Source organism: Dinoponera quadriceps, unplaced genomic scaffold (assembly GCF_001313825.1).
Source record: "Dinoponera quadriceps isolate SergipeBrazil2010 unplaced genomic scaffold, ASM131382v1 scaffold1734, whole genome shotgun sequence".
Classification (NCBI taxonomy): Eukaryota; Metazoa; Arthropoda; class Insecta; order Hymenoptera; family Formicidae; genus Dinoponera; species Dinoponera quadriceps.
Genome location: NW_014555787.1, coordinates 17226 through 28297, shown reverse-complemented (window position 1 = coordinate 28297; position 11072 = coordinate 17226). Strand labels below are relative to the sequence as shown.

The 11072-nt window shown below is 45.8% G+C and overlaps 1 protein-coding gene across 1 annotated transcript; it reads left to right on the top strand.

The window, feature by feature from the left end:
* The first annotated feature begins 1722 nt into the window (after window positions 1–1722).
* On the top strand, window positions 1723–9927 carry LOC106745397 (hairy/enhancer-of-split related with YRPW motif protein). Its single transcript, XM_014620978.1, has 3 exons — window positions 1723–2351; window positions 5810–6024; window positions 9521–9927. Exons 1-3 carry the CDS (start codon window positions 1723–1725, stop codon window positions 9925–9927), a joined length of 1251 nt encoding a protein of 416 aa, XP_014476464.1.
* Window positions 9928–11072: the final 1145 nt, after the last annotated feature.

Below are 11072 nucleotides of genomic sequence, written 5' to 3'. Positions count from 1 at the left end.
CCCCCCCCTCGTGGCCCCGCACGACCGCCCTTCCGCACTCCCGATACGCGTAGACGTCTCGGCGAGTGTGCGAATGCTACTTAAGGGTGGCTCTCTCGCGGGGAGGGTGGCAGCAGAGTGATTTCATGGTGGCGTGCGTGCGTATCGCTCAGACGGCTGAGTCCAACTCAGGCCGATGATTGTCTTATCGAATCAACCGACTTTGTTACCTACCTCGACGCGCAAGGTAAAAGCGAGGAGAGAGAGGTGTGAATTTCGACTTCCAAACACGAGATATGGCAGATCCGGAATGGACGAAACGCGGGAGAAAATCGACGAAGATGCGGTAGCCGAGATGCGTTCTTTCGTTCTCTCTCTCTCTCTTTCGAGAGAGAGCAGCGCAACAGCAGCCTGCGGGCAGTTTCCGGCCGCCTCCTTTCTCCTCGCACATCCGCCCGATCGGAGCGTCGAGAAGATCGCTTCCTCGTCCAAGGTTTCTCCTTGACCGAGTGTAGCAGGAGCCGCGGTCGCACAATCAAGGGTCCACACTCGTCAGCGCGCACGCACGCACGCACGCACACGAGTTACCGCGGAACGTTCCCACGAAAGTCGCCCCTCCTGATTTTCGTTCCCCCTTCGGCAGACAGCAACCCTCTCTGTCTGCCTCTCGCCCCATCCACCCCTCTCTTTCTCTCTTTCTTTCATTCTTTCGCTTTCTCCCATCTCTCACCGGGCCTCCCCCCTCCATCCCGAAGGGCGCGCACCTCCGATCATCCCCACTCGCCGACGGCGACGTGGACGGCCGCCACGCGGTCGTGTGTCGTCCCTGCGTCCTCCCGCACACGACATACGTCGGCCGCCACGCGACCAGTGCACACGCACATCCTGCAAGCGGCATCTCGACGCAGCGGCGAACAAGCAGCGGCAACAACGAGAGCGAGAGTGCGCAGCTTCTTCTTCCACGAGCACGACACGCGACCGCGAACGACGTCGGGAAGCCGCGGCACGTGAGCGCCGATAAACCTCCCACCGCCGTCGCGGAACAAGTGCACGTCCGATTGCTCCTTTCGCGGCCGTCGCGACGCCGCTTTCGCGTTTTGACCCTCCGTGCAGGGCCTCTCCGGCCACGCGACCCGCCAGAGACCGATAACGGATCGTCGTTCCTTCGCGCGCTCGGTGATATCGGCCAGTCGAAGGATCTCCAGGAACGCGATCATTCCCGTCGTGCACGATGCGTGGAAATCGGGCGATTTTTTATCCACCCTGTCGCGCGTTCACAACGAAACTGCCGATCGTCTTCGAGACTTCGGTAATCCCCCGGAGATCTTAGTGAGACGCGGTCGCTCGACCGAAGTCATATACCGGCAGTTTCAAACACTCGGTGCAAGTGCGTGACTCTCGATCGGCGGTGTAGGCTCGCAGCCAGTTTCGTTCGATTCGCGCGCGCGCACGTTTCAACGTTGCGATCACGACGTTGTGTGTCCTCCCCCGCCGCATGGGTCAACAGTCGGCGTCGATGCTTATCGAAGAGCGCTAACGATCGCGCGAGCGGGACGGTTACCGCAATGCGGCTGCAATGACATCTCGCCTGTGCATCGTTATGGGATCGATAATTGGCAGTCGGTAGCGCGATCTCGAGCTATCGTCCCTCCGAGCAGCGTCAAACGATCCCTCCTTCCGTCCGTCCATACGTACGTACCGAACGTCGGTTCGTCCGTCCGTTCGGTCGCCGCGACGAGCAACATGTGGCGAGTGGTGGTCGCGCGTTCCGACGACAACAGCACTCTGTTGTCCTCCGAGATCACTTCCGGCGCCCCGGGTCACCTGTCGACCTTGCCGGCGCCGCCGTCGGGTCACCATTGGGGTTATCCGCCGCCGCCTCATCATCCTCCTTATCAGCCGGCGCAGCACCCGGACATGCGTCACCATCACCATCACCACCACCCGCACGACATGCGCCCGCCGGCGTCCCACGAGCTGCGGCACGCCACCGGCGAGCTCAGGAGCCAAGAGCTGCGGCATCCGGAGATGCAGAGGCACCAGGATATCCATGATCGGCCCGACGTGGCCAAACACCAGGACATACCAGGGATGAGGACGGACATGCCGGAGATGCGGCCGAATCACGAGTACTTGGAGCTGAAGATCGACACCGAGCTGAGGGCTCCGGAGAACGGTCAGCAGCAGCCGCAGCAACAACGGCAGCGGCAGCAGTCACAGCACCAACCGCAACAGTCGCAGCAACAACCGCAACAGTCGCAGCAGCACCAGAAGCAGTCCCAGCAATACCAGGGCCACCAGAGAAGCCTTAAGAGGGCCATGAGCGATTCCGACTGCGACGACGTGTTCTCGGAGGAGAGCGGCAAGGAACCGTATGTATATTTACGCTCGAATCTCCGTCCGAAATTCTTCCCGTCATCCTTCGAAATCAGCGCGCCGGGAAAACTCGTCGCGACTACATGCAGAAAAATACATATTGCGTTCAAGTAAATGTTATTTGTTTCAAGTATTTCATAAGTTTATATGTTCGCAAATATATCATAAGTTCGTCATAAGCTTCAAATTTATTCAAAAATATATTCTGAATCCTAATTAAGTTTAATAGTTCAATCAAGAATATTAACCCTTTCGCTTCGGACGTCCAGTCCGCCGAAGTACTGTCTCTGTACGGGCGCGCGCGCCGCGAATACGCACAATATGCGTTGTTGCTTTATATACGTTTTCCTAGGTCTTAAGTAACAATTTTGCTAAATAAAACAATCTTTGTTACTATATAATGATTATTATTTACATTTTTGGTATGAAAATATTTACAACTTAAAAGTTACTAGTAAGATTTAAATTTTAATTAATTATTGTCCGCAAACAAGTTAATATATTAATATAAAGTGATTAGTAGTATAAGTTAGTATGATAAATTCTGAAGCACGGATCTACGCATAAACCAACATCACACTCTTTACACTCGTATCGTGAGTCGGATCTTTTGTCATTCTTACTGCAGACGACACATCGCGCGGCCGCCGCTTATAAGCGGCGCTCGTACGCACAAGACATATTATGCGCGCCGCTTATAAGCGGCACTCGTACCCACAGGACATACTGTGCGCGCCGCTTATAAGCGGCGCTCGAAGCGAAAGGGTTAAATTAAAATAAACTTCCGCTTGTGTGTATGTATGTGTGCGTGCTTATTCAAGTTAATCGAATTTAACTTTTCTTCTTCTTCGATAAAATTTATAATATTCTTGGAAAGAAAATAAATTCTTCTTTTAAATACGTGATATTGAGGTTTCCTGAAGTTCCTAAGTATATTTGAAACTATTTTATCAAGGAAATATTTTTTGCTGAAGATAATTGTTACTTAAAAGAAGGAAAGTAAACTGAGTAATCGCTTTCCTTAGCAATAGAATTGTTACGTCCTGGAAGAGGATGAACGCAACAAAATCGCTTACTCGCGCACTCGCGAGTCCTAAACGTACTGGTAGGTCTGCAGATCAGGTCAAGGTCCGGAGAGGCCCATTTACTCCGATCACAGAACGTACGTTAGGTGGTCCTTTATTTAGGTCAAAGAACTTAATCTCTTTACCTGGGATAGGACCATATGAGCGTGTTGAGAGGGGAATTTAGATTTGAGTGATTGAAAGGAAATGAATAAATAGTTTTAACGACTTGATTAAATTTAGGGCATTTTGAATAAAACGGTTTATTAATAACATAATTTGGTTCTCGGATGGATTAATAATAGTGGTAAATTGATGAGAAAAGTTATTGTAAAAGATACAACATTTAAAAGTTGAAAGGGTTAGCTAAAGTTAAACAATATGTGGGTTAATATTAAACAAACTTTTATAAATCAGCATTATTGCAATAACGCAAATACAAGATGAAGATTAAAGTGAGATTAAGAAAAAGGTAATTCGTGTAACTTAATTTAATACAATCGGATATAACGTAACAAGAATGTTTAACGTATCGGTATAGCGAGGAAAACATCGTTATATAATACAAAGAAGATAATAATCACGCAGTGTATGTGTGTGGTTTGGGGAGTAAAGTGGGATTGGAGATTGGATTGAAATGATTAAAAGTCATGTTTAAATATGAAACCGAGACTTACGATTTAGATGAATCAACTGTGATGAATACTACGTAGAACATGGGTTCGTTGATCATGGTGTACCAGATTTATGGGATCCCGGAATATGAAGACTACAAAAGAAGATGTCGAGACTAAAAACAGACTATGGACTGGACTAAAAACTGAGAACGAGAAGAAGAACGAATAAAGATGAAGGCTGAGACTGAGACTGAGAACTGTGAACTGGGCTCGCGGCAAAAGAGTGAGGCTTATATAGGGGAGGTTTCAGGGGGTGGTGGATGACGATCGCCAATGAGAGGAGGTTGCGTGGAAGACGGTTACTCTAAAAAATTCCTAGTATCATCTGGTTGATATAAATAATCTTAAGAACCTAATCGAAGGGCCTTTGTTCTAACGACTGTATACAAAGGCGGATAAGGTCGCAGACGCATTGGGAGGCCCGTGACGCATTCGGGCGACATGTGGTTGTATCATTTTACAACAAAGCTTGCCCAAGTTTGCTTGTTTCACGATCATAAAAAAAAAAGGAATGCGGATAGGGTGACGGACGCGTTGGGAAATATATGGCGCGTTTGGCGGCAAACCATCGTAATCTTATCTTTTTTACAATAGCGCTCGCCCGAAGTCCGTCTGCTTCCCAATCATATAAAAAAAAAAAGAATTCGTAGTTTCCGAGATATCCAGGACGTAACAAAATGATATTTTTTTCTGTGTAGACTCTTAGATATAAATAGAGAAGCGACATTGAACAAGGTCGATTTGATTGGCTTCCTGAATCATATGACCGAGCGCCATTTTTTTTTTAGTCTTAGCACCTACGACTAAGAGCATAAGATGTAGCGGTAAAAAATTATGCTATCTTTGTTATAATTTTAATATGACTAATTTTAATATTTATTATGACTCAAAAAATCCTTTTTTGATGTGCCGAGTTATAATAAGTAGCTACAGATTATATGGGGGAAATATTCTTACTTAGATTAATTATTGAAATTAACCTCTCGTGATCTAATCTTTCTTTCTTACCCATCTCCTTTCTCTCACTTTCTTATTTGCCTACTCTCTATGACCAGTATTCAGATTTTATATTTTAGACCGTCCTAAGTTTATTTTCAAATGCATTATAGTCAATGAAAGGATCCGCACAGTACTTGAAGATGGATTTAAGATCTTAAGTATAAGACCCGACTGAGCGCGGACTGAGAGCGCTACAAATATTTCGAAGCGTTTCTTTTTCTTCATCTAACTTTTGAATCCGAATAAAAGGAGAAAAAGAAAGAGCAACATTTCGAAGCATTTCTAGCGTTTGTTGGTCCGCACCTTATGAACATCAGCCTGTCCAGCACCATAGAGAGAAAGATGCCGATTTTCGATGTATCGAATTCAATATCGCTTCTCTATTTACATCTAGAATTCTAGTCGCGACGAAGTCGCCGTTCCATCTCGACGGACGTTAAAACGAACTATGTCGTCTATGTCGACGCGACATATGTGCCGCGACAAGGTCGCAATTAGTCGCAGCATTGTTTTAGCCCGTACGCCGAAAATTAACGAGCGGGATTTATCGTGCAAGCGCGCGCTCCACGAGGTCTTCTCATTAACAATACGTAATTAAAACTCTCGACCCTCTCTCTTTCTTTCTTTTTTCCTTTCGCGGAGAGTCTTGGCGTGCGTGCGCGACTAAATGTTCTGTCTGTCGCGGAACTAACCTCGTTGGTCTCGTTGTTGCAGATGTAATTCACCCGGAGGAGACTCCTGTCAGCACGCCTCACGAAAACGCAGGAGGGGGATGATCGAGAAGAAGCGCCGCGACAGAATCAACGCGTCCCTCGGCGAGCTGCGGCGATTGGTGCCTGCGGCCGCGCGAGACCCTCACAGCGGAAAGCTCGAGAAAGCGGAGATCCTGCAGCTCACCGTCGAACATTTACGGACTCTCCGCAACAAAGGTGAGTTTCGCACATCCCTTCCTCTTCGTTCTCTTTCCTTCCCTCCTACGAGCTCTTCGTACAAATCCGGAATCTGTGATTCTTCTTCGCGATTTTTCCGCGTTTCCGTGAATTCTCATGTCGGCGATCTCTACGTATCCTGGCATGGAAGGATCGCGAAGGAAACTGCTCGTTTTGGTATACTAACACATTATTGACCGGAAACTGTCGAAATTCTCTAATTTCTGCTTTGGCTATTTTTTTTTTTAACGCAAACATAGAAAACCCGAGTCATTCAATTTATATTTAATATTATGACTTAGAAATATTATAACATTAAAATAAAATAAAATATTTTTTACATAAATTGTTTTGAAAAATTATAATATTTATTTCTGATATTTTAATTAAAAATGATAAATTTTTAAGTGTGATATGCTACCTAACACAAATGACTGTTATTATCCACACATATTGCAATTAATTTAGTAAATTGTATATTCGTCGTTTGTTAACTCAGAATCAGCTTACAATGTTAACTGGCAAAATCCGAGTTTTTTCGTGATCGGTTTCGTAACAGGTGCGCAGATTACATCGGGAGAAGGATGTAACGGTGTCGAGCAACAAAAGCCGCGATTCCGGAAGGATCTGCCTCTTCCCGTTCCGAGCGCGCGACGAAACTCGAGGACGATCCTTTGGAATCAATGAGATTTTTTTTTTGCTCGAGATTTCTCAGAACGGCGTTTTAATAACGAGCTCGAGAGCGAAGAGCTGTGCCACACTCGCATCAATTTCACTTTTACGCCGTTATTACGTATCTCTGCTATAGTCGGCATTCTGTCGGATCCTTCTTCCACTCTTTTTTTTTCCTTTTACCGGAAGACACCTGTTGACCGTAAAAGCCGACCAACAGCGGTAACTGTAACTACCTAACCGAATACCCATCTGGCGTCTCTGCTTATTAAGCAGATTTGAGAACGATTACCAACGTAGGCTCGTAAACGATACCATCGCAATCGGTACAGTGTAATACTGTTAATTCCGATTACTTGAGCCTTTCAGTAACTGAGTGTATGGTTAACTTCAGAAGCCACAAATTAGTAATTTTTCTAACAATAAAATAATAATAACGTCTGAAATTAGCCATATATTTATAGTTACTGAAAGATTAATTGTTAAAGAATTTAACACTGACATATTGTACTAATATTTACACGTATTATTCAAAATGAGCATCTCGTGCCTCTATGCAAATAGACGTGCTTCCATTGACCGCATTCACGTAATATCGGCAAGATCATTGCTAATACTAACAGTAGCTTCATTGATTGATTATTATCAACTACTCACATATATCAGACTTTCCATTTAAATACATTCGATTATACGAGATACATACGATTTTATGCAATCTCATAAAAAAATCTAAAAGGGATTATTTCTCGTTTATATCAATACATTTTCCATAACGGAACTCTCTCTCGATAACGAAGTTAAATTGACCCATTGTTTACACAACATTTTTTGCTCAGAATGACTTCCCAAATAATATCCTGTTTGTAATAATATATCATACAATAATTATATCTTTATATATATATATATATATATATATATAGACATATTCTATATACAATTATATATGAGAAATTTTTCACCCCTCGGGTTGATATTTGTTACTTAGTTGATGTCAAAAGAATTACGTCACGCTACGAAAGTGATGCTGATTTCGTTATTATCGCACGATCGAATTTCCCCGAAATATTCACCGTGGAAATAAATATCACGGAGAGGACGGGGAAAAAGAGTCTCGTGGAAAATCGCACGAAGACGGCGGCATGTTGGCCGTGAAGTCCGCGAGACGAGGAGCCCGAAACTAAAACGGGATCCTCGGAGCAGGTGCTGAATCGGGCGCGGAGATCCTGTGGGAAGCACAGGAAGTCAACGACTCTCTGAAAGTGGTGTTCCCACGATTGGTGGCGGGCCCGGGGGTGAGGTGTCCCGCGCGGCACCCCTCGCGAGGGAGGCGCTCAGATCGGCCTAGGGCAGATGTCGAACCCTGTGGGAAACCAGCTAACACAAGAGTGCACGGACACGCACGGGCACTATACTACGCGTCCGCGATTGTGTGCAGGCCGTCGCCTTGTTTGTAAATGCGTGCTCGGCCCGGGGCGAGGGGCGCGCTCTGAAAGTGAGCGATATTAAATTTAATATCGCCAAATAAAACGCAAGATCGAATCTCCTCGAGTATGACATTTGCGCGAGCGGCCGACGATCAGCGGCGTTTTTCCGAGATCGACGTGACGCGCTTGAGAAATATCGCGATAACTTCGTCTTCCGTTCACGCTCATCAATCGACATTTCGCGAAATTTTTCTCTTCATTCATAGTTTTTATGTGAAGAATATCCGCGGGTTTCATCGAATCTCAACTAAGAAAGATAACTGAATGACAGGTAATTAAAGTCCGGAACCTCGTGGTCTCCCTTCGTGCGAGAGAAAGTTCCGAGATTTCACGATACTCGATACCTTGTCGATACTTGGACCGATGATCGATCGCGCATAATTTGACGTGATGTTTGCGCAGCGCTGAGAACCTTGCATAATAACATGGAACACTCCGCGCTCGCGGTGCGTGTGCGTCTCGCATGAGGCCCGGTCTATGGGGGTCTAAACGATTCCCACGCTACCTGTCCCATTCCGCGTGTATACAATGAGCTGCCTGCTGCTAAAGCCAAGGCGCCCATCTCGCCTCGGTGCACGTATGCCAGCCATTGTTGTGCCGCGAAACTAAAACTGCACAAAGGACCGCCGTCCGCAGATGCACTTCGCTGTCGATCCACGAATCGCCCGAGGAGATTCGGGAGGCTCTCACGGAAAAGCCCGGAAACGCGCGCGTTGTTTGCTGAACGCGATGTTTCGACGAGAAATGATCTCTCTGAGATACTAAGAAGCGTCGTGGATAAAAATATGCCGAGCGATTGAGAACGTTGAACGGGTCAGTATCGATAATTATGCGCTCCTGCCGTTGCCTCCGGAGTCATGGAAATTTCATTTCGCGCAGTTTATCGCGAAGAATCGGAGGAGGGTTCGATCACATATTATCCTGGTACTGTTGTCAAAGATATTGCACGTTTCTCCTAAGAGTCCCGATCCCTGTCTTGAAGCTACGCCCACTATGTCGCGCCAAGTTCTTTCAAGATAACGTATCACATATATCACCTTATCGGCTTTATTTCTACACACTGTCTCACGTTGGAATCACAATATTTTACAATGTGACAATAACAACAATATTTAACAATGTGACAATAACAATACTATATATAATACTATACCGCGTATAATTCGAAATGTTTACTTACGAGTTCTTGGAGGCTTTCGTAACGCTTATCAGCGACAACATAAGTTTTTTGACCGATATAAATCTACATGCCGCTAATGTCAAGAACGGCTTGTACGGAAAGGGCTAACAAGGACTGCAATTCATAATAATTTAATTAAATCATACTCACACAGGACCGGAAGGATACGACAGCACGAAGCTCGCGATGGACTATCACGCGGTAGGTTGGGGCGAGTGCGCAGCCGAGGTGGGCCGTTACCTGGTGACCATGGAGGGCCTGGACGAGAGGGATCCCCTCCGGCTGCGGCTGCTGTCGCACCTGCAGAGCTTCCACCGCGAGCATCCGCCGTCAGGCGCCGTTCCGTCGGCGGTGCCGCCGACCACGACGTTAACGTCGTCGTCCACTGCCAGCGGCTACGAGCCGCCCAGCACAGTCTCTAGCGGGATGCCACCCGGTCCGGGCAGCATGCAACACCTTCTGAGCAGCAGCACCATCGGCTGGAGCCAGTACCCGGGTCAATATCCCCAGCAGCAGCATGGGAAGCCCTACCGACCCTGGGGCACGGAACTGGCGTACTGATCTCGTAACTGTTGACGCGCAACCGAACAGACGTCGTCGAGTCGATCGGCGCAAGAGCGGTATAACTCGATGAAACTTTTCGACTAATAACGAGAGACGAAAAATTTCTCCTCGAGAAAATTCGATTCATTCCCCCTCTCGTGGATAATTATGGATATGTGAACAACCCGCTTTCTTTTTTACACGTACACAAAGAAAAATATCATTTTACTGCTAAGAAAAGCGATTACTTAGTTTACTTTTTTTTCTTTTAAGTAATGGTTACCTTTAATAAAGAATATTTTCTTGATAGTAGTTCTAAAATATAGTCATCACACATTTTAGAAAAGCTCGTTATCATTTGCTCAAAGAAAAATTCCCTTGTAAATGATTTAGGAACCTTATCGAAAATTTGAATAAGCACAAATCGAAGTTTGTTTTGATTCAATATTCTTGATTGAAGTATCAAACTTACCGGGATTCAGAATATATTCCGAATAAATTCGATACTTGTGGTTGAACTTACGATATATCTGCGGATGTATAAACTTATGGGAAATATACTTGAACCAAGTAATATTTACTTGAATGTAGTACGTATTTTTCTATGTATAACGGAGCGTAGTTTCAGTTGTAGAAAAGGAAAATATCGCTCCGCGACGAAGACAGATTTTCGACCTGTTATCTCTTCAGTGAACAATCGGCAATAATTTTTATTCCACGTAGAAAAGAGGAGAGTCTGCGTCAGTACCGCTTTTACGTCGATCGCGCCGGCATGTGGCGTTGGTATTTAATCAAATTTAGTCGCTGCGCTCTTTTCGACATACACGTGTTCTCGCTCACGTTGATCGGTCTCGTACGTTACCTCTCTCGAGAGTCTCCGTCGATTGCAATGTTAGGGAAATTTGTTAGAAGTTAGAAACACGAATACACATGCGACCCGCGACACGCGGTGGCCCTCAACGTGAGCAGCGAACGCGTCTCTCATGTACATACGACGCGTATTTTGTACAATATTTCGACCGCGTATTTCAACGTATCTCAGGAATTTCGAGCGACCAAAACTGTATATCGATGTATTTTCAACGAGTGAGACAGTTGATAGTCATGCAAGTACCTAATTAGGATAATAGTAATTTATTGATACTGGCAGCCGGACTTTGTAT

Excerpts from the sequence above, each read along its gene's own strand:
- LOC106745397 (XM_014620978.1), top strand. The coding sequence starts at position 1,723 with ATGTGGCGAGTGGTGGTCGCGCGTTCCGACGACAACAGCACTCTGTTG. Across the intron at positions 2,352-5,809 it reads GAGGAGAGCGGCAAGGAACC|ATGTAATTCACCCGGAGGAG; the intron begins GTATGTATATTT and ends TCGTTGTTGCAG. Across the intron at positions 6,025-9,520 it reads ACGGACTCTCCGCAACAAAG|GACCGGAAGGATACGACAGC; the intron begins GTGAGTTTCGCA and ends ATACTCACACAG.